This window comes from Salvelinus namaycush, chromosome 21, assembly GCF_016432855.1.
Source record: "Salvelinus namaycush isolate Seneca chromosome 21, SaNama_1.0, whole genome shotgun sequence".
Taxonomy (NCBI): domain Eukaryota; kingdom Metazoa; phylum Chordata; class Actinopteri; order Salmoniformes; family Salmonidae; genus Salvelinus; species Salvelinus namaycush.
This window is the reverse complement of record NC_052327.1, coordinates 27,250,113-27,270,303: the sequence shown is the minus strand read 5'-3', so window position 1 is coordinate 27,270,303 and position 20,191 is coordinate 27,250,113. Positions and strand designations below refer to the sequence as shown.

The following is a 20,191-nucleotide window of genomic DNA, read 5'->3' as shown; positions in this document are numbered from 1 at the left end:
TATTACATTCAATCATGTATTTGAGTGTTGGAGATGCTTTCTCCCTCACGATCTCAAGTTGAATCAATAGGATCATAGAAATCTTCCATTAGCCACGGTTTGATGCCTAGGGATGGGCTCTGGTGTTAGCATTAGCAAAGGGCTGGGGGTGAGACTTGTTAGAATGCAATGCAAAGTATTATGCATTGTTTTATACTGAACAAAAATATAAACGCAACATGTAAAGTGTTGGTCCCATGTTTCATGAGCTGAAAAGAAAATCCCCAAAATGTTCTATATGCACAAAAAGCTTATTTCTCTCACAGATTTGTTTACATCCCTGTTAGTGAGCATTTCTCCTTTGCCAAGATAATCCATCCACCTGACTGGTGTGGCATATCAAGAAGCTGATTAAACAGCATGATCATTACACATGTGCACCTTATACTCGGGACAATAAAAGGACACTCTATAATGTGCAGTTTTGTCACACGACACAATGCCACAGATGTCTCAAGTTTTGAGGGAGCGGGCAATGGCATGCTGACTGCAGGAATGTCCACCAGAGTTGTTTCCAGAGAATTGAATGTTAATTTCTCTACCATAAGCTGACTCCAATGTTGTTTTAGAGAATTTGGCCGTACGTCCAACCGGCCTCACAACCACAGACCACGTGTAACCACGCCACGCCAGAACCTCAACATCTGACTTCTTCACCTGCGGGATCTGAGGAGTATTTCTGTCTATAATAAAGACATTTTGTTGGGAAAAGCTAATTCTGACTGGCTGGGCCTGGCTCCCCAGTGGGTGGGCCTATTCCCTCCCAAGCCCACCCGTGGCTACGCCGTTGCCCAGTCATGTGAAATCCATAGATTAGGGCCTCATTTATTTATTTAAATGTAATATTTTCTTTATATGAACTGTAAAATCTTTGAAATTGTTGTGTGTTGCATTTATAGTTTTGTTTAGTGTATGTGTAATGAATTAGGTTGAACAGTCATGTTGTCATTTTCTATGCCTTGTTTCTTTTCCTGCCAGGAAGTTTTCAATCTTTCTCACTTTGTGGATTCATAAATGAAGTGTTGGTCTACATGTAATAAGGTGCAAATGATTGCTTTATTTTTCAAATCAAATCAAAGTTTATTGGTCACGTACACAGTTTAGCAGATGTTATATCGGAACGCTATAAGCGGAATGCATATGTTACTAGCTCCCAACAATGCAGTAAAATGCCAAATAAGTACACAAATAATTCAAACGTTTTAAAAAGGGAAAAAAGAAAGTCAGTATGAATCCAATTAACAACCCAAATAGCACTGTAACAGCAATCAAAATGCAATCTATACTATATTATACTATATCATTATACTATATTCTATATTCAGGTCTGTGTAGTGTTGCTTGTGTAAGATGCTGCTGCTCATGCTGTTGCTCAGACTCAGGCCATGATGAGCCAGGTAATCCAGCCCAGCGGGCTCTGTCCCCGTGCCAGGTGCCAGGTAACCTAGGGACAGGTTAGGATCTGTCTCACTTGCCCCAAGACTGGGTTCAAAAAGTGAACTGCACCCACACCAACCAGTTCTAACACAAGAGTATTTAACAGCAACAAAAACATCAGTGGTTATATCACAAACATGTCTGAGGACATAAACCACTGAAACACTAGTAATACCTTTCATTCATACAGAGCCTTTCCCTAAGCTACGGACACAGTACATAAGAAATAAGCAACATAATACAAATCCTACTCAGATGAGCAGCAGAAGGAAAATGTTATATATAAAAAAAGAGCCAGAATGCTGTGTAATTTGTCATTCAGTCTAAAAAACATGTACTCATGTGTCATCTCTCTTTTTTCCTTTGTGAATGAGCGTGAGTGTTATTTGTACAAAGCTGCGAGTGCAGTGCTTCAGCACTTGAGATTAGAGCATGGCTCATTAGTGTCATTGGAGAGTAATGTTTACCGGGGACTGCGATGGCTGTTGTTCTCTCTCCTTTTATTCCACCCTCTCCAAGAAGACCTAGTTTTGAAATGAAAAATACGTATCACACTTGAGAGGGAAGGATGGAAAAAAACTCTGACGTCAATGAAGCACGACATGTGCCCGAAAACAAAAAACTATTGGCTGTAACCTGGTAACAAGCATCAAAGTGAAGAGTGCAGAGGCTTTGTCGAAGAACAGGGGCAAATGGCTAACACACACACATGCACACACTCTCACACTTCATTGGAGACCCTACTGGTTGTGATAAACTGAGGAAGATTTCACTGTTCATGTCCTCTGTTTTTCTCAAACACTAACATGGGTTTCCACAGCAACCAAGTCACAGTGAACGTGAGGAAGAAGAGACAATCATAGTCCATTCACGGTTTGTTACATAAATGTGGACTGAAATAGGATGTTCCATGAAAGACTTACATAAAAATTATCACTATTGTTTTTTTCATGGAAGAAAAAAACTCCTAAGACAGTGGTGACCCTGTTTCTAGTGAAAGCCCAGAGGAAAAGGAGGCCTTGTCCTATAAAGAGGTGCACTTTGAAACCCAGCAGGAGACTGGCTACAAAACCATTAGCACTCCTTCACTCAGCGATGCAAAGGAAGGCTTTTCAACCAACATGTGTACTACACCTCAGTACATGCGAAAGGGTAACGCTTCTGTTTTCTAGAACTACAAAGAAGACATCTGAAAAATGTATCAAACAATATCAAAATATATGACAACAGGAGCATAGCTTCTTTCAGAGAATGACAGAAAACATTTGTACAACAAAGCCTGACCAACAACTTGACACTGGAAGTAAAATGGAGTAGTGTTTGTGTGTCATTCTTTCATCATGTAGTGATAAAGTACAGTGTGTGTTACTGTAAATCAGACTGAACGTATTAGTAGCCCTCCCTAGTCACATGTGGAGGCAGATGAAATGCCTCAGGTGAATTGCAGTGCCAAGCATATTTCCTAAAACCACAATCAACAAAAGTATATCACAGTGTTTTATCTTGTCTTTTATGCAAAGACAGTGCTGCTATTTCTGCTTTCAAGTTATACATTCGTGATTCCTTGTTTATTTATAGGTGCATATATATGCCTGTGCTCATTGGCCTGCTCAGAATACTGTGTTTGTTTTGATGGTGCAGACTGATTGTACAGGTTAAAGTGATGCTTCAAAGGTTTTGTATCATTTCAGACAGCAGTTTTGAAAGTAGTGCTCACGAGCCAAAACTGGTGACTAAGTTACAGGGGCGTAAATAGCATACCCCCCAAGACATGCTAACCTCCCCTGTTATTGTAATAGGGAGAGGTTAGCATGTATTGGTATTTGGTATTTTATTAGGATGTCTTCGGGATATGATATTTGTGCGTCTGTAACTCTCACTCATCATTATTCAAAATTCTTTCAGGACTATCCGTAATCATGGTATCATCCACATTACTGTAGAAGTGCTTAGAAACACATTCTATTCTTATTTACAATAAAAGTGACTCCAAAATGACACAATACATTATTTACCCTTCATTTCTATTGGGCACCAAATAATCTGAAACACAACCAAAACAAACAGAAAATGGATCCAACAAGTTGGTAGAGTCACAAGCTTGATGTAGTCATTGTGTGCTAGGAATATGGGACCAAATACTACACTTTTGACTACTTTAATAAACATATGAGTGAATTTGACCCAATACTTTTGCTCCCCTAAAATGGGGGGACTGTGTACAAAAAGTACTGCACTTTAACATCCTAGTCATTGTATCAAATTCAAAGTGCTGGAGTACAGAGCCAAAACATTTGTCACTGTCCCAATACTTTTGGAGCTCACTGTATTTTTGCATTTTGTATGATACAGTATATTACAAATTTGTAAGTGCTTAAGATCCTGGATTGCATCTTTAAACAACTTTCCTGGAATACACAGCAACACTCAAGCACCTGCACTGAACTGGATACACACAGCAGAGATATAGGTAAATAGCCCGTTTCTTTGTTTTTTAAATCAAATCCATTACCTAAATATGAATATTAGAACAAAATCAAAACAAAATTATTAAAGATATGCCTAAACATACATGTTCAGGACTGACGCTTGCATTTACATTTCAAGTCACATTTGCAGAGCACATTCCCAGACACTGACGGCCTCAGTCTTTATAGTATAAATGTATTGGGAGAAATTGACACTTCTATTCATATCCTACTCACTACAGACCAATTCCATAGAGAATCCTGTTGCGACAAATATATCAATACAGAGATGGCTTCTGAGATAAAGTTGCCAATACAGCTTATCAGATACTCAGCTAAATATTACAGTTATATTATCTCACCATGTATAGTACTCTACCAAACCTCCTCTATGGATATAATCATACAAACCAGGCATAGGTAGAAATGATTTAATGTATCATAGGTTATAAAAATGAAGGGGAAAGCAAATTAATGTCATTTTAATAAAGCTTGAGAGGCCAAAAGTACATATTTGTTTTGCTGCTGGAATATTAACATTGGGATTGGCTGGTGTATCAGAATGCCCTGAATCTACTTTAATACATCTATGTCAACAGAACTAACATTTGACTGAGCTTAAGGTGTATTTTTAATATCATGGCTGCTCAGAGAGAGAGCTATAGCTGCATAGCAGTAAGGATGAGAAGGTACTGCTGAAGAAAACAGATGAGGAATTTAGACCATGAGTAGTCACAACATACGATGAAGTACAATTTATGGGAACATATCAAATTAAATGATAGCACTATAAAGATAAAAAGGCTGCTCAGACTGTCTAAATGACTTTGTTAGATATACTGTACGCTTAAACTGAGGAAGAGAGTACTTCCCAAGGCGTTCTGAAATCTTGCCAGATTATATCACTTTGCAGGCAGTGTAACCCTGATGTATAGTGTGGACATTGTATGTAGAATAAGTTTAGTAAAAACACGTGTTAATTAGGGGAAGTGGGCTTTTAGATTCTCCCTCCAAGCGACCTTACGCAGACGAGCCAGTGCAGCTAACTATGCATACCCTTCAGCCATCTCAAATGTCAAACAAGGCTTTAGTGGACCACAGAGGGATTCTGGGCACTGGCCAACCCAAAGTCAAGTCGCTACGTTAAGCACTTGCCAATTAAAATGTAATATTGTCTTTTGTGTTGTCATCTGTGCATATCAAACATAAATTAGGCCCCTGACCCCTTTTAGATTAATCTTTCAAACTTGGTTAATCATCCAGGATTGGGCGAGTCAGTGACATCGCTGGAGCGTTAGGTACAGATGTGGGATCTTAATTTGAGCCAGTTTGCTACAGCAGGAAAAATCCTGCAGCCACAGGAAATTATCATTATTATGTGGATTATAATAATTTGACATTTTTGTAGGGGGTGATACAATTTTCGTCAGGGCAAATCAAGTCTGACAGTTTAAACTTTAGCCTTTTAAAAACTTTAGCCTTTTAAAAACTCAAATACACTACAAGTTTGAATTTCCTGCTGGGTGGGAAAATTCTCTGCAGCAAAAGAGTGATCAAATGAAGATCCTACATCTGTAAGTGCCATGATCCGTGTGATGCCAGTAACTTTAAGGCAGGGGAATCTCCTCAGTACACAGCAGCTCTATGTTCTCCTGGGACGCAACACTGTGTCATAATATGGTACAGTATGGTGATTACTGACTGTTCATGACTCACACAAAATGTCTTTGAAATTGAAACCAAGTATTCAATTTAGACTGAAGCTTGTATTTTTTACACCTTTGTCTTGTTTTATTGAGACAAATACTGTTAGGTGCATGTTTACAGCAGACTTCATTGTATGCACTACTTTCTACTGAACATCGACTACAAAATCCTGGTTCACACCTACCAAGCTATCCACAACTCTGGACCCAAGTGCCTGTCTGACCTCATTCTACCCTCCTGCCCCACACGCACCCTTCACTCCTCCATGTCTGTCCCCCTTCTCAGCCCCGCAGCAGACTAAACACTATGGGTGACAAGGCTTTCAGTTGCACGGCTCCACGGCTGTGGAACGCACTTCCAGACACTATTAGGGCTGCAGAGTCTCTTCCAGACACTATTAGGGCTGAGTCTCTTCCAGACACTATTAGGGCTGCAGAGTCTCTTCCAGACACTATTAGGGCTGCAGAGTCTCTTCCAGACACTATTAGGGCTGCAGAGTCTCTTCCAGACACTATTAGGGCTGAGTCTCTTCCAGACACTACTAGGGCTGAGTCTCTTCCAGACACTATTAGGGCTGAGTCTCTTCCAGACACTATTAGGGCTGAGTCTCTTCCAGACACTATTAGGGCTGAGTCTCTTCCAGACACTATTAGGGCTGAGTCTCTTCCAGACACTATTAGGGCTGAGTCTCTTCCAGACACTATTAGGGCTGAGTCTCTTCCAGACACTATTAGGGCTGCAGAGTCTCTTCCAGACACTATTAGGGCTGCAGAGTCTCTTCCAGACACTATTAGGGCTGAGTCTCTTCCAGACACTATTAGGGCTGAGTCTTTTCCAGACACTATTAGGGCTGAGTCTCTTCCAGACACTATTAGGGCTGCAGAGTCTCTTCCAGACACTATTAGGGCTGAGTCTCTTCCAGACACTATTAGGGCTGAGTCTCTTCCAGACACTATTAGGGCTGAGTCTCTTCCAGACACTATTAGGGCTGAGTCTCTTCCAGACACTATTAGGGCTGAGTCTCTTCCAGACACTATTAGGGCTGAGTCTCTTCCAGACACTATTAGGGCTGAGTCTCTTCCAGACACTATTAGGGCTGAGTCTCTTCCAGACACTATTAGGGCTGAGTCTCTTCCAGACACTATTAGGGCTGCAGAGTCTCTTCCAGACACTATTAGGGCTGAGTCTCTTCCAGACACTATTAGGGCTGAGTCTCTTCCAGACACTATTAGGGCAGAGTCTCTTCCAGACACTATTAGGGCTGCAGAGTCTCTTCCAGACACTATTAGGGCTGCAGAGTCTCTTCCAGACACTATTAGGGCTGAGTCTCTTCCAGACACTATTAGGGCTGAGTCTCTTCCAGACACTATTAGGGCTGCAGAGTCTCTTCCAGACACTATTAGGGCTGCAGAGTCTCTTCCAGACACTATTAGGGCTGAGTCTCTTCCAGACACTATTAGGGCTGCAGAGTCTCTTCCAGACACTATTAGGGCTGCAGAGTCTCTTCCAGACACTATTAGGGCTGCAGAGTCTCTTCCAGACACTATTAGGGCAGAGTCTCTTCCAGACACTATTAGGGCTGAGTCTCTTCCAGACACTATTAGGGCTGAGTCTCTTCCAGACACTATTAGGGCTGCAGAGTCTCTTCCAGACACTATTAGGGCTGCAGAGTCTCTTCCAGACACTATTAGGGCTGAGTCTCTTCCAGACACTATTAGGGCTGAGTCTCTTCCAGACACTATTAGGGCTGAGTCTCTTCCAGACACTATTAGGGCTGAGTCTCTTCCAGACACTATTAGGGCTGAGTCTCTTCCAGACACTATTAGGGCTGAGTCTCTTCCAGACACTATTAGGGCTGAGTCTTTTCCAGACACTATTAGGGCTGAGTCTCTTCCAGACACTATTAGGGCTGAGTCTCTTCCAGACACTATTAGGGCTGAGTCTCTTCCAGACACTATTAGGGCTGAGTCTCTTCCAGACACTACTAGGGCTGAGTCTCTTCCAGACACTATTAGGGCTGCAGAGTCTCTTCCAGACACTATTAGGGCTGCAGAGTCTCTTCCAGACACTATTAGGGCTGCAGAGTCTCTTCCAGACACTATTAGGGCTGCAGAGTCTCTGGCCTTTAAGACACCTCAAGGCAGTGCTGTTCAAGAAAGCCTTCAAGGACCTCTCCTATTTCTGTTCTCGTGTCCTCCGGATCTGGCCACACCTGTATATAGCTTTGATTGTTGTTAATATTATTATTATTATTACTGTTATTATATGTTCTAGAGAGCCAGCCCCTCTGGAGGAGTGATTTGTATGAGAGAATTCAGGAGTGGTGACAGCTTCTCTCTGTGCCAGCCAGAGCCTCATGTGACTGTCCCCATTATCTTGGAATGTCACAACTATAGATACACAAGCCTGAATCTGTCTCTGATGCTCCACAGAGGGAGCCACTAGGCTTTGATGTTTATTACAATGTGCTTACTCACTAAGCCTAAGTCAACAAGAGTATGGTCATAATATTCAACAAAGATTACCACCATCTCACAGTAAAACGCTTTTTCAACTATTAATTTCCACGATTGATTCCTGTATTTCAGGAACAGTTGTGTGTATACAAGTATTAACTGGGAAGCCTTGGTGTGGTCACTTTGATTGGAGAGATAAACTAAAATGAAAGGACAAATGTTTCCATCATATCATTACTGCATTATGTGGGCCATTGAAGTGCAGTTGTCAGGCATAAATACATAACATGTCATGCCGTTGCAAGGTGTCTGGTGTCCACTGCCTGAGAAGCATGATTCATCCCCATAAATGAAAGGAATACATCTTGTCAAGTGCCAAGAGTCAAAGTGAGCAACGTATATGTCTATTTGAGGACTACATCGTTAAATTGATAGCTCCACTATAATAAAAGGAAAGAATTTCCATCATGATTTTTGCCTAATCAAATAAAGCATCTGTATTTTGATGGGTAGAGTGAAGGGTTTGAAACAGAGGCTTTCCTTTCCCTCTCTTCCTCTCGCTCTTTCTGTGCAGACAATTTTCTTCACATTCATGTTCTCTGCAGAAGCACCGGGAGGAGGATAATTGATCAATCAGGCAAATTGAACTGTCTGGACGGCTAGCCCACCATAGCAGATGTGCCCATTTGCATTCATTAAGACAGAGATGAGTCTTAATCACTGTACTGGATTTGATTGACAACATAAACAGCCCCTGTCTCAAATCCTGGGACCACTGCTTTTTATAGCTCTTTTCTATATTTTAAATAGTAATTTCTATATGCAATGGCATTTGTTTTATGATCCACTGCCAATGGCCAATGTGGTTACTATAAGTAGGCTTAGTGGTGAAAGAGCGGAGTGATTTAAATGGAACGTAGTGGAGGAAAGAGAGAAAAGCAGGCCCAATAGACCTGACATTATGAAATGGTCAGGATTTACATATCTCTTTGGATTATCATTCTGAATGGTGAGTGCCATTCATTAAAATAGATGGATCATTGAAAGTAACAATACTGATAAATCTAGAGTCATTTTTACGCTCATTTTCTTTCACTGAATGAGTTGTTTACCTTTAGAACACTCAACAATGACAAATTTCTTTATTTCCAAAAGCACATTTAACAAAGATGGCCTCTATAATGTCGCTGGGAGATAAAGGTGAATTTGCCTATGACTGCTCTTACTTACTCCACAAGACGGGCATGTAAAAAGACAAACAAAAAAAGTGTAGTCTGGCTCTTTACAAGCCCAGGCATGTTATTTGAGTAAAACTGCAGTTCCAAATTTGATTAATGACATTATTACTAGCCTGGACTAAAGTGTAGCCTACCAGTTGTGTTTAAACCAGTACAGCTGTATAATCCCATGCAATTATATCCACATCCCCTATTTTATGAGATTACTTTAAATGTGTTCAGTCAATGTCAATTTCGTTTAAATGCAAACTTGATTAATCCAAGCATTGCTGCAAACCGTAATTGTGTTGAAATGCTCTAAAGAAAAGCACAGATGGACGTTCCTGTGAAGTTGATTTCAGGGAATCTCAGCTAGACAGTGTGGAGTCTGTATTCAGAGTTACAGTAGAAAGTTATAGAATAGCTAAAGGAAGATTTCATTAGTTGGGGAGGAAGAGGAGAAGGGATGATTTGATTATTTTAATTACCTACAGCAGCATTTTCATTTGAGGTACAAATAGAATTCAATAATAAACACAACAACACTGTAGGACTTTCTCCACAGTACCCAAATCCAGACATGAAGAGCAGTGGTCTACTATACAGGGTAGTATGACATATGCAAGCTGGTCTGTCTATTTCTTTATCACAGTGATATTGATCCAGTTGAAATGCATTTGATCTATCCTCTGTACATCAGTCTTAATACAGATTCTCAGATAAAAGGTTCACAGGTTTCTCACTGCAACCTGCTTGTAAAGAAAGGGTACCACAAACTAAAATGATCCTGTAAAAGCAAGCTTTTCTTCTCTACTTGCCCCTGTGTTCACTCAGCACAGGAAAACGGCATGGCAAGGAATGACGTTTTCTCTGGCAATATATGTTCTATAAAGTCCTTAGAGACCCAGACAGGCTTGCCCTAACCTCTGAGGAAAGGAAACAGTACATCAATCCATCCAGCATAGCTACTCAGTAAATAAAAGGTTGCTCTGAGAGCCGGGTCTTTGAAAGGCGAGACGCAGATGAGATCAGATGGGAACAGGGAGACTTCTAATCAGACGGAGAAGTGGACGTGATCCACAAAGGGAGATTTCATGCAACAGTTCACCTGTCGCCCGGAGTGTTGCTGCAGTTCAGACCACCACACACACACACACACACCGTACACACACCGCACACACATTTATGCTCAGGCACAGCGATCTGAGCCTGCTGCTCTGGTCTCCACAGCGAGCCAAGTTTGAGACAAAATCCATAGCCCTCCACTGGGTTATCAAACTGTGCCCCAGGCATGTCTCCATCTGAGGAAAACATGGCAATTGCTCTCCCACACTGCAAGGCCCAGCCTTTATCTACAGATGGTACTACTGAGCAGGAATGTGACCTTTGATTTGGCTTCGCACATGGAATTGGAACGTATGCTGCCCAATGAAAACTCAGAAAGGATTTGCTTGGTCTCTCAAGCGAGGCAGGTGAGCAAATGACTGTGTGGCAATTATCAGTTTAAGGCTGCTGAGGGGAGGACGGCTCATAATAATGTCTGGAACAGAGTAAATGGAATGGCATCAAACACATGGAAACCATGTGTTTGATGTATTTGATACCATTCCACTTATTCCACTCCAGCCATTACCATGAGTCCGTCCTCACCAATTAAGGTGCCACCACCCTCCTGTGACAGAGAGAGGGAGAGAGAGAGCGAGAGAGAGGGAGAAAGTGAAAGACAGAGAGAGAGAGAGAGAGACGAGAGAGGGGTGGAGGGAGAGAGAGAGAGAGAGAGAGAGGGAGAAAGTGAAAGACACAGAGAGAGAGAGAGAGAGAGAGAGAGAGAGAGAGAGAGAGAGAGAGAGAGACGAGAGAGTGGTGGAGGGAGTGAGATAGATCTATCCATTATAGACCCATTCTGTGCTTCTCTCACCCATTTACACTAAAAAGGGAACTATTGCTTCATTAGGCGTGCAGTCATCCTATATCCCAATGACACTGACTACACCCAGATAGGGAAGCAGCAGACCGACAGCCAACCAGACAGATAGACATTCAGATCATGGCATAAAATACAATTTGTGCTTTTGTCTTTTCAAAAGGATAGTCCGTGTTTTAATGATAAAGATCACATCTATTGGCAATCTCTGTGTTCTGTAAGAACGAAAGGACATTCTGAACATTTAATTTGTCTTTTATTGAAGACGCCACCTGGCTTTCTCTATATAAACACTTCACAACAGGATGCAGCCAACAGCCTGGGCTAGATCAGATAAGCCCACAGCAGACACTGAGCTCTATCTAACGGCTCTGACATTTGCTCTTGTGCCGCAGCACTTTTTGGAACAGTGAATGGTGGGTAGTGTGGAAATGTTCAGAATTGGAGCCTGGACAGGCCTGGTTACTTCTGCTCTGCTTCTTCACTTCTGAACCTTGGTCACATAGCCAGCAGGGCTAGAGGGATTTGCACATATCTGCACAGATGCTGGCCGAGTGAGCAGGGACAACGCTGCATTGTTTTCCCCTTTCGATCGTGCAGCAAGAGCAGGGCAGTATCCTTGCGAGTGGCTAGAGGTGCTATAAGGGACATGAACAGATCGCCACCAGCTTGTACTACACTTCAGTTAGTGGCAGTGCCCCCTAGAGATGACACTGTGTGCCCTGCAGAGTACAGTACATGCCAATTACAAGATACAGCTAACATATACATCAATAAACTACAGTGGCAAAAGACATACACTACTGTACTGTAGAATCTGTACGGGAATCTCTACAAAAAGGAAAAGCCTATTTATTAAGAGCAAATAGCAAATGATGAATCCTCTTCCATCTGTGAGAAACAGTTTTAGTTGTTGTGCTTTGGTCCTGATGAATCCAAGAAGGACTCCCGAGTCACGGCAGAAAACAATCATAGGGTCACTTTTACATAATTGTGGAGTGTGTCCATGTATTTTTAATGCAGGTGAGACCCTGCTTAGCTCAGAGGGAGAGAGCTCAGGGCCCCTGGTGGAGGACTGAGGCTGCTGGATGCCAGAGCACTGTTTTGCAGCTCTGCCAAGCAGGAAATTTACTAGCAGCAGTACCATGAATAAAATATACCAGGCACAGCTGACTCCTTTCATGCTATTGGATGCTAAGTGAAAGACTTTTAAAAACATGGGATTCTTGGAATTTATGTATCATACTCTGTATCCCTTTCCTGCAGTCAAATGACTAGTGGCCTCATGGGTGGAATGTTATTCATATTTTTCATAATTTCATAATACACGCAGATAATTAGGTGTTTCTATGTCAAACGGTTTTGTTGTATTTCTTCTGTGATGTATATAAAGAATAATATTGGGATACAAACTCAAAATTGAATACATTTCAACTCTATATCTGACATGATACAGGTGTCCTCTTTTTTTAAGCCCATAACCATGTGTGTGAGGTGTATACTTTTGTTTCAAAGTAGATTTGTTTAAGACTATCAAGAAACCCTGATTTAGCCCACCACAGTAAAAGGTTAAACTCCTGACTCTCTTTGTCAGACAGAGTAATAATAAGGTACAGTGCCTTCAGAAAGTATTCACACATCTTGCATTTTTTTAAACATTTTGTTGTATTATAAAGTGGGATGAAAATGTATTTAATTGTCATTTTTGTCGACGATCTATAAAAATAACTCTGTGATGTCAAAGTGGAAGAAAAATTATATAGTGTTTCTTTTAATTAATAGAAAAGTAAACACTATTATAAAGTGTCCAGGCACTCCGCGTTGCGTCGTGCCCAAGAACAGCCCTTTGCCGTGGTATATTGGTCATATACCACACCCCTTTGGGCCTTATTGCTTACATATATCTTGATTAGATAAGTATTCAACCCCCAAAGTCAATGCATGTTAGAATCACCGTTGGCAGCAATTACAGCTGTGAGTCTTTCTGGGTAAGTCTCTAAGAGCTTTGCACACCTGGCACAAAATCGTGGCATAAAACGTCTAAAATCTTACAGTCTGCAAAGGCCTTTAGTGAAGAATTAAGACACTAGCTTCAGAAAACAGGTTCTGAATAGGTTGAAAAACCACAAGTACGTCAGTAAGAGGTATTTGTATCCTGAAGGATCACATAATCACCCCCATTTTCTTTTCAGTGATGCTCTTGGCCGACAGATTAGGTAGGCTGGCATAACAAGTGGGTTCTTCTTCTTCTGTGAGTGTTTGGGCATGTAGACGGATACTAGCTGCCAGGAAGACCAAGTGCTGCCGGAATTCTCTCCAACACTCTTAGAGCCAATATGAATCTCTAAAGTATGTTCACTACACAATGCTATGTAATTAAACCTAACATTTAAAGACTTTTTGTCTTAAATGGTGGTATAATAATTCTGCCATTCATCCATGCATGTATCTACAGTACAGTATCTGGAGGAAACAGGGTTTCCATACTGTTTGGACAGCTACTGAGTGTAGGCCTGTGCTGAACTCATCTCTCATAGCTGAACTTATCAGAGGCTGCAGACGTCCTCTGCCTGACTGGTAACTAAAAGGAAACTGTTACCGACCCTTCAGTTTCCATTGACCAAACAGTGTATTTTTCCAACATAAGCATATACATGGTTCTCCTGCCATGGCACAGTGAACATGTGAAGCCACTCACCTCGACAATGTCAGAGTTAGTTCTGCTCTCGTGGGGCTCGTTGTACTCAGTGTATTTGAGCAGGACCTTGTCCATGTCTGTGCTCGCATACTGAAAGAGTTTGTTTGAACTGTTGAATATGATCAGGGCTATCTCACAGTCACATAGAACGCTGAGCTCATAGGCCTTCTTCATTAGCCCAAACTTCCTCTTCGTGAAGGTAACCTGAGGAGACACAGACCAACATCATCAGTTACACCATGGAACAAAATCAGATTCAAAATTACTATTCAAATCCAGAAAATATGCATAAATAAATCCACACATAATTTAGTATGCATGTATAAAAGACGCTGCTTAAACAGAATTGGAAATGATGTTGAACAGCAGCCTGAGGGTGTTTTTACTGCTTCGATAAGGGGTCAGGCTGCAGCTGCAAAGTTTCAGAACTAAAAATAAGACACTTTCCTATCTCCATCTCTCATAATACACAAGTCATAAGTGTATCCCTTTAGGAAAACTACAGTGAGGATATGAGGCTGGTGTGACTGGTTAGCAGGCCAGAGGTCAGGCAGTGTAAAGTCATGTAGCGGTTCAGTAAGCTGAATCAGGGCGTTGGGAACAGGGATCCATACATTACATTAGCTACTGACTCCATGTACGGTACGGACATCGGTCCCTCCCTGCCCCTGCATCACTCTGCCTGTAACACGAGCCCACAGACAGGACTGCAGGTCATGCATCACTCCAGTGGTACTGACACCTAACCCTCTCTGCAGACTTTCTGTCCTGCATCTCTCAGCTCTGTCTCTGTGGTTTCCTGTACCTGATACACATGTCATTATGTAACACTGCGTTATTGCCTTTGCAGTACTGTATGCTATGACCCTCTTTCATTGTAAAACCTGATCCAGACAAACAGGGAAACAAGGAGAACGTACAAGCTGTTCTGTAATGTTGTTTATGTGAAACACCTCCTCAATAGCATTTATGCAAGCTTATCATCCTCACAGTGTGCATCATGTAAAGTGCATACAGTTACAGTACAATGAGAGCTATGCTATGGATATGCCAGTGAAAGCTGTGCTTCAGGCCAAAGGAGAGTGAATGTGTCTGTATTCACTTCTGCCAATTTCACTGACCTACTAAGAGGAGCTGAGCAGATGAGCTGGCTTTGTTCAACTTTAATTGGTCACAGCTTGCGGCTACCCTCATTTAAAATGGCATAATGCAATATAGTCCTATGAGTTGCATAGCTTATCTGTCTCCACTCAGACAGTGGGGTCACTCCAACTGTGAAAAATGAATTTCAAATGTTCCACACTACAGGTAATTACACAGGTCCATTATAACTCTGGGAGACACACAGACCCATTCCACATGTAATTTGACAGTCACTGCTCCCATGTCAGGTGTGGACATGATGGCAAAACCAAATACCAGAATGACATTCCCTAAAATGACACATTTTAATAGTATGAGTTGGAAGTCTTAGAACATGTTAAAGGCCCAGTGCCGTCGAAATTCAGTTTTTCCTGTGTTTTGTATCATATTGTACAACAGCTGATGAAACTAACACTGTAAAAGTGTGAAAAAGTCTGATCAGTGTTATTTCCTGACAGTTGCTGGTTGAAAATACAATCTACACAGGACCTTCTAATGAGCAGGTTTTTTATTATTATAATTAATTTTTTTTAAATTACTTTTACCCCCAATTGTTAGTTACAGACTTGTCCCATCGCTGCAACTCCTGTACAGACTCGGGAGACATTTACATTTAAGTCATTTAGCAGACGCTCTTATCCAGAGCGACTTACAACTTACAAATTGGACTTACAAATTGGAACTAGGCAAGTCAGTTAAGAACAAATTCTTATTTACAATGACGGCCTAGGAACAGTGGGTTAACTGCCTTGTTCAGGGGCAGAACGACAGGTTTTTACCTTGTCAGCTCGGGGATTCGATCTTGCAACCTTTCGGTTACAAGTCCAACGCTCTAACCACTAGGCTACCTGCCGCCCCGGGAGAGGCGAAGGTCGAGAGCCGTGCGTCCTCCGAAACACAACCCTGCCAAGCTGCACTGCTTCTTGACACACTGCTCACTTAACACAGAAGCCAGCCGCACCAATGTGTCAGATGAAACCCTGTACACCTGGAGACTGTGTCAGCGTGCTCTGCTCCCGGCACGCCACAGGAGTCGCTAGAGCACGAAGAGACAAGGACATCCCGGCCGGCCAAACCCTCCCCTAACCTGGACGATGCTGGGCCAATTGTGAGTCGCCTCATGGGTCTCCCGGTCGCGGCCAGCTGAGACACAGCCCGGTATCAAACCAGAAAATGCAGTAACGCAGCTAGCACTGTGATGCAGTGCCTTAGAACGCTGCACCTCTCGGGAGGCCCTAATGAGCAGGTTTTGCATGCGTGGAGTTTCGGCTTGCCTGGTGACATCACCAGGCAGTAAATTAGTTAATAGACCAATAACAAAGAGAGTTCCACCACTTTTCAACCTCATATACATTATCTCCAGCACCATACCAGTGTCTACATATGTGAAAACGGTATGTTTCTATGATCTGTGGTGAAATAGATAAGAACGGTCCTGAACAATGCTTGTGCATGACAGGGTAGGACTAAAAGTACGAAAATTATTTTCTAAACCTGCAATGAGTTTCCAGCCAAACGGAATGTATTGTCTTGCTCCCCACGTCACTGTGAATCTCATAGTGTTTCAAAATCACCGCTTTGGCTTTTGATGATGTCATCAGGTTGAACTTTCTTACTTTCGATTTTTTTCTGTGCCATTTTCACATATGTAAACACTGGTAATGTACTGGAGATAATGAAAATGATGTAGAAAATGTTTGTAATTGCCTATTAATTGTTACTCAGAAATTATTTGATATTGATGTAAAAACATCTGCATTCACAGTAAGTTTGACATATGGATGTATACAAGCCCTGCTGGAGAGCAACTCCTCTATATATTGGTTTTGTGCATGTCATAGTGCTTATTTGTGCTGTGGAGGCAATACGCTCCATGAGGGCAGACAAGGGTATGTGCAGTCTTTGTATCCTTGGTCCACAGAGGACCATTCCCCACTCCGTTCTCATCAGACCTGACTATAACACAGTACAGTAAGCTACAGTAGCTCCTGGTGCAAGTTAATGGACCTGTGTGTGACAGGTCAAACCACCTGACACTGACCTCCCTTGACTCACACTCCTTCTCAGAGCTGCTTGCTTGCTTACTTGTTTGTTTAATCGGCTGGAAAGCACCGACTGTCATGTGGGGAAATGATTAACAAATGGATTGCATTTTAGCAGATGAGTGTGTCTGCTAAGCTAAGCCTTGGAGGGAGGGAGCATTACCTTTCAGCAGGAAGCAGGAAGCTAACCCTGGGTGAATGAACTGAACTGGTGAGCTGGGACTTTGTTCCACCTGGCTGGGCTGGCTCTCGGTGTGCTGAGTGGAAGAGCAGGGCCACAGCGCTGTGCTGACCCAGGCTCCTGCTTCATTTCACCCAGAGGAGCACAGAGACCCTGCTTCGTTCCGCATCGCCCCTGCAGAGCCAGCTGCTTACTTTTAAAGAGGAGTGTTCCCTATTCTATTGTACTGTCTGTATCCTTGCACTGACTGGACACACTGTAGGAAGCATGTCTGACATGGTTTCTGTACTGTATGCCCTGATCAAAGAAGAGAATACAGACATGGCAAACATATGTCCACATACTGTGCTTCATACTAATGTACAACAAGGTATATCTTCATCATAAAAAAGCTCTCAGATGCAGCGAGACCGAGCCCTTTGTGTCATGACTATCAGTAGCCTACACCGCAGAGTTGAGTCCTTGCTGAGGCGTGGGCCTTTGGGTTGACACCCCCCACCCCCTGTCCTCTATGGGCTGACTGCCTGGTGAGACAGTGGAAAACCACAGACATCCTTGAGGTCACGTGGGCTAGTCTGTAGGCAGGGTTTTCTATTGCTCACCGCGTCAAAGACACCCACACACATAGACACCATTCTATGGGTTCCTCAAGAATTTGGATGGTGCTTCAAGTGTAATGATTGTGTTTAGTTAATGTACCGTCTAATTTGTGCAATGACAGTGACAGCGAAAGGAGTATCCAGTGTAAATCATGTGGAACAAACTACTTTAGGGTACCACAAGTTACTAGTGTGCTACTATTATCCTCTGCCAAGCAATCAACTGCAAATATAGAAACAATCTAATGACTCAACTATTTTAAACTCTAAATGTAAAATGGATCCATTTCTCCAACTTTCTGCAGCCTTTGATAAGGTCATTATAATAACCCACACAATGCCTAGCAGACAGACAGTAATTATATTAGCATTTCTCACCTGATTGTGCGCCTGGCTGAAAACCTTGACCTTTTCAGATTCTCTCTCACTGCTAGTGATGAGCTGGGGGTGCTAATTCTGCTCTCATAGAAAACTTTCTCCAACTACTTTTCCTTCAGGTCTCCACCCATCATCCTATCTATGAACTGCATGCCTCAGGCATTGTGCTTCCGAAATTCTCCATTGACAACTGTAGTCAGTAAATAAATGTGGGAAGATGAACGAAGAGGATGTTCAATAGAATGTTTAGCTTGGTCAAGTGGTTTTATGTGTTGAACTACAATACTGTATAGCATTTGTTGCCAGAGATCAAGCTGAGTGGTCATCTTGCTCTGCTATGGTATGAACTGAATACCTACACGATCCTGTCTCCAGAGAACGACAATGATGGAGGGACCTGTCACTCATCGGGTCTATCAATTTCCAGGAGTCAACATGACAAACAGGCCATCAGGGCTGGCTTTGGGGTGATAGATGTGATGCCGAGTCATTGAGGGAAAAGGGAGATGGAACTCCATGTCCACTCTAATGGTCTCCATGGCAGACAGGGGTGTGGAAGGATGGGTAGGCTTGGTTGGCTGCAGAGCATGTGTGCCCTGACACCAGCTGGGAGAGTGACCCGGGCCCCCTGGCTCCTTGGCTGTGCAGTACTAGTGCACAGTACTAGGCACAAGGCCTTCCCTCCTCTCCTGTCTGGCTGGATCAGCTCTCACAGGGAGGATGGACAGCTCCAGGACCCCTGTGCCAATGGACCACCGCAGGATCAAGAGGCCTGGCCCACCAGCTGGGCTTGACCTTGGAACCTAAGTGGACAATCCTTCCCATTAAACCACAAGAAATGAGCCCACCACTCCGACCTCCTCTGATAGGTCTACATTGATACTGGATGTATAGAGTTTACTTGGCTGAGCCGGTGAGAGGACTGGTGCTAGAAAATAATGTAATTATCATTCATTATTGGTCGTAATGTGAATCATTAAATTCATAACGGTCTGTCTGTCCTGATGGGTAGAAAAGGTTGAATAATCTCATTGGCTCTGCTTTTCAATCTGACAACAGGAGCAGACCATTACACTTCCCTCACTAACCTCTTGCTAATACTTCACCATTGGAAAACAAAACATAATTTTCCCTGTTTCACATATAGCTGATACCCTCTCATTTGTAAGGCAGTTAAACATTATATTTTTTCAAACATGCGTCATAGATGCACTCCACCTAGCCTCCCCTGTTTTCCACCACTTCACCTTCCTTTATTCCCTCTCCATTCTCTACCAACAAGGTTTTTACCTGTTAAATAAATAATGGAGTTGGCCCTGGAGCTTTCAGAGTTTCAGAGTGGGGAGAGAAAGAGATGAAAAATAGAGATGTGCTCTGCTGCTCCCTGGTGAGAGATGGAGAGGGAGATAGAGAGCAGCACTGTGCCCACAGCAAGGGCAGGCAACCCTCCACCCAGCAGAAAAATCATCAAACTTTTAATGACTTGGGCAATTACCCCCAGTGAGCCTGCTTAATGGCATCCAGAGGACGTCATTAGACACGAGGAGCTAACTACGTAGCGTTCCCTGGGCCAGACACAGCCAGTCACACTTTATTTTTGTATATATTTTTTCCTACAGTAGTGAGTGCATACATTTTCATACTTTATCATAACTGGTCCCCCGTGGGAATCGAACTCACAACACCACCTTTGCAAGCGCTGTGCTCTACCAACTGAGCCACCACAAAACAAGGTCACTCTGTACCTTCCAATGTCCTTTCACTGGGAGGGAGACCCCAGCACACGCTGCTACTAAAAAGCCCATCGTCTCCTCCATGGCCTCTCACATAGTCTTTGTCTCCTAGTACAACATAACAATCACAAAACAATCATGCCACAACAGAGAGTTTCTCTGTTTGAAA

General features: G+C 42.6%; 1 protein-coding gene across 3 annotated transcripts in view; it reads right to left on the bottom strand.

The window, feature by feature from the left end:
* Positions 1-20,191, bottom strand: part of LOC120066261 (myocyte-specific enhancer factor 2A-like) — a 97,359-nt gene that overhangs the window by 30,519 nt on the left and 46,649 nt on the right. For all 3 annotated transcript variants that reach the window (XM_039017510.1, XM_039017509.1, XM_039017511.1), the window contains exon 4: positions 13,947-14,150. In XM_039017510.1, the coding sequence (XP_038873438.1) occupies positions 13,947-14,150 (204 nt within the window). The remainder of the gene's footprint in view (positions 1-13,946; positions 14,151-20,191) is intronic.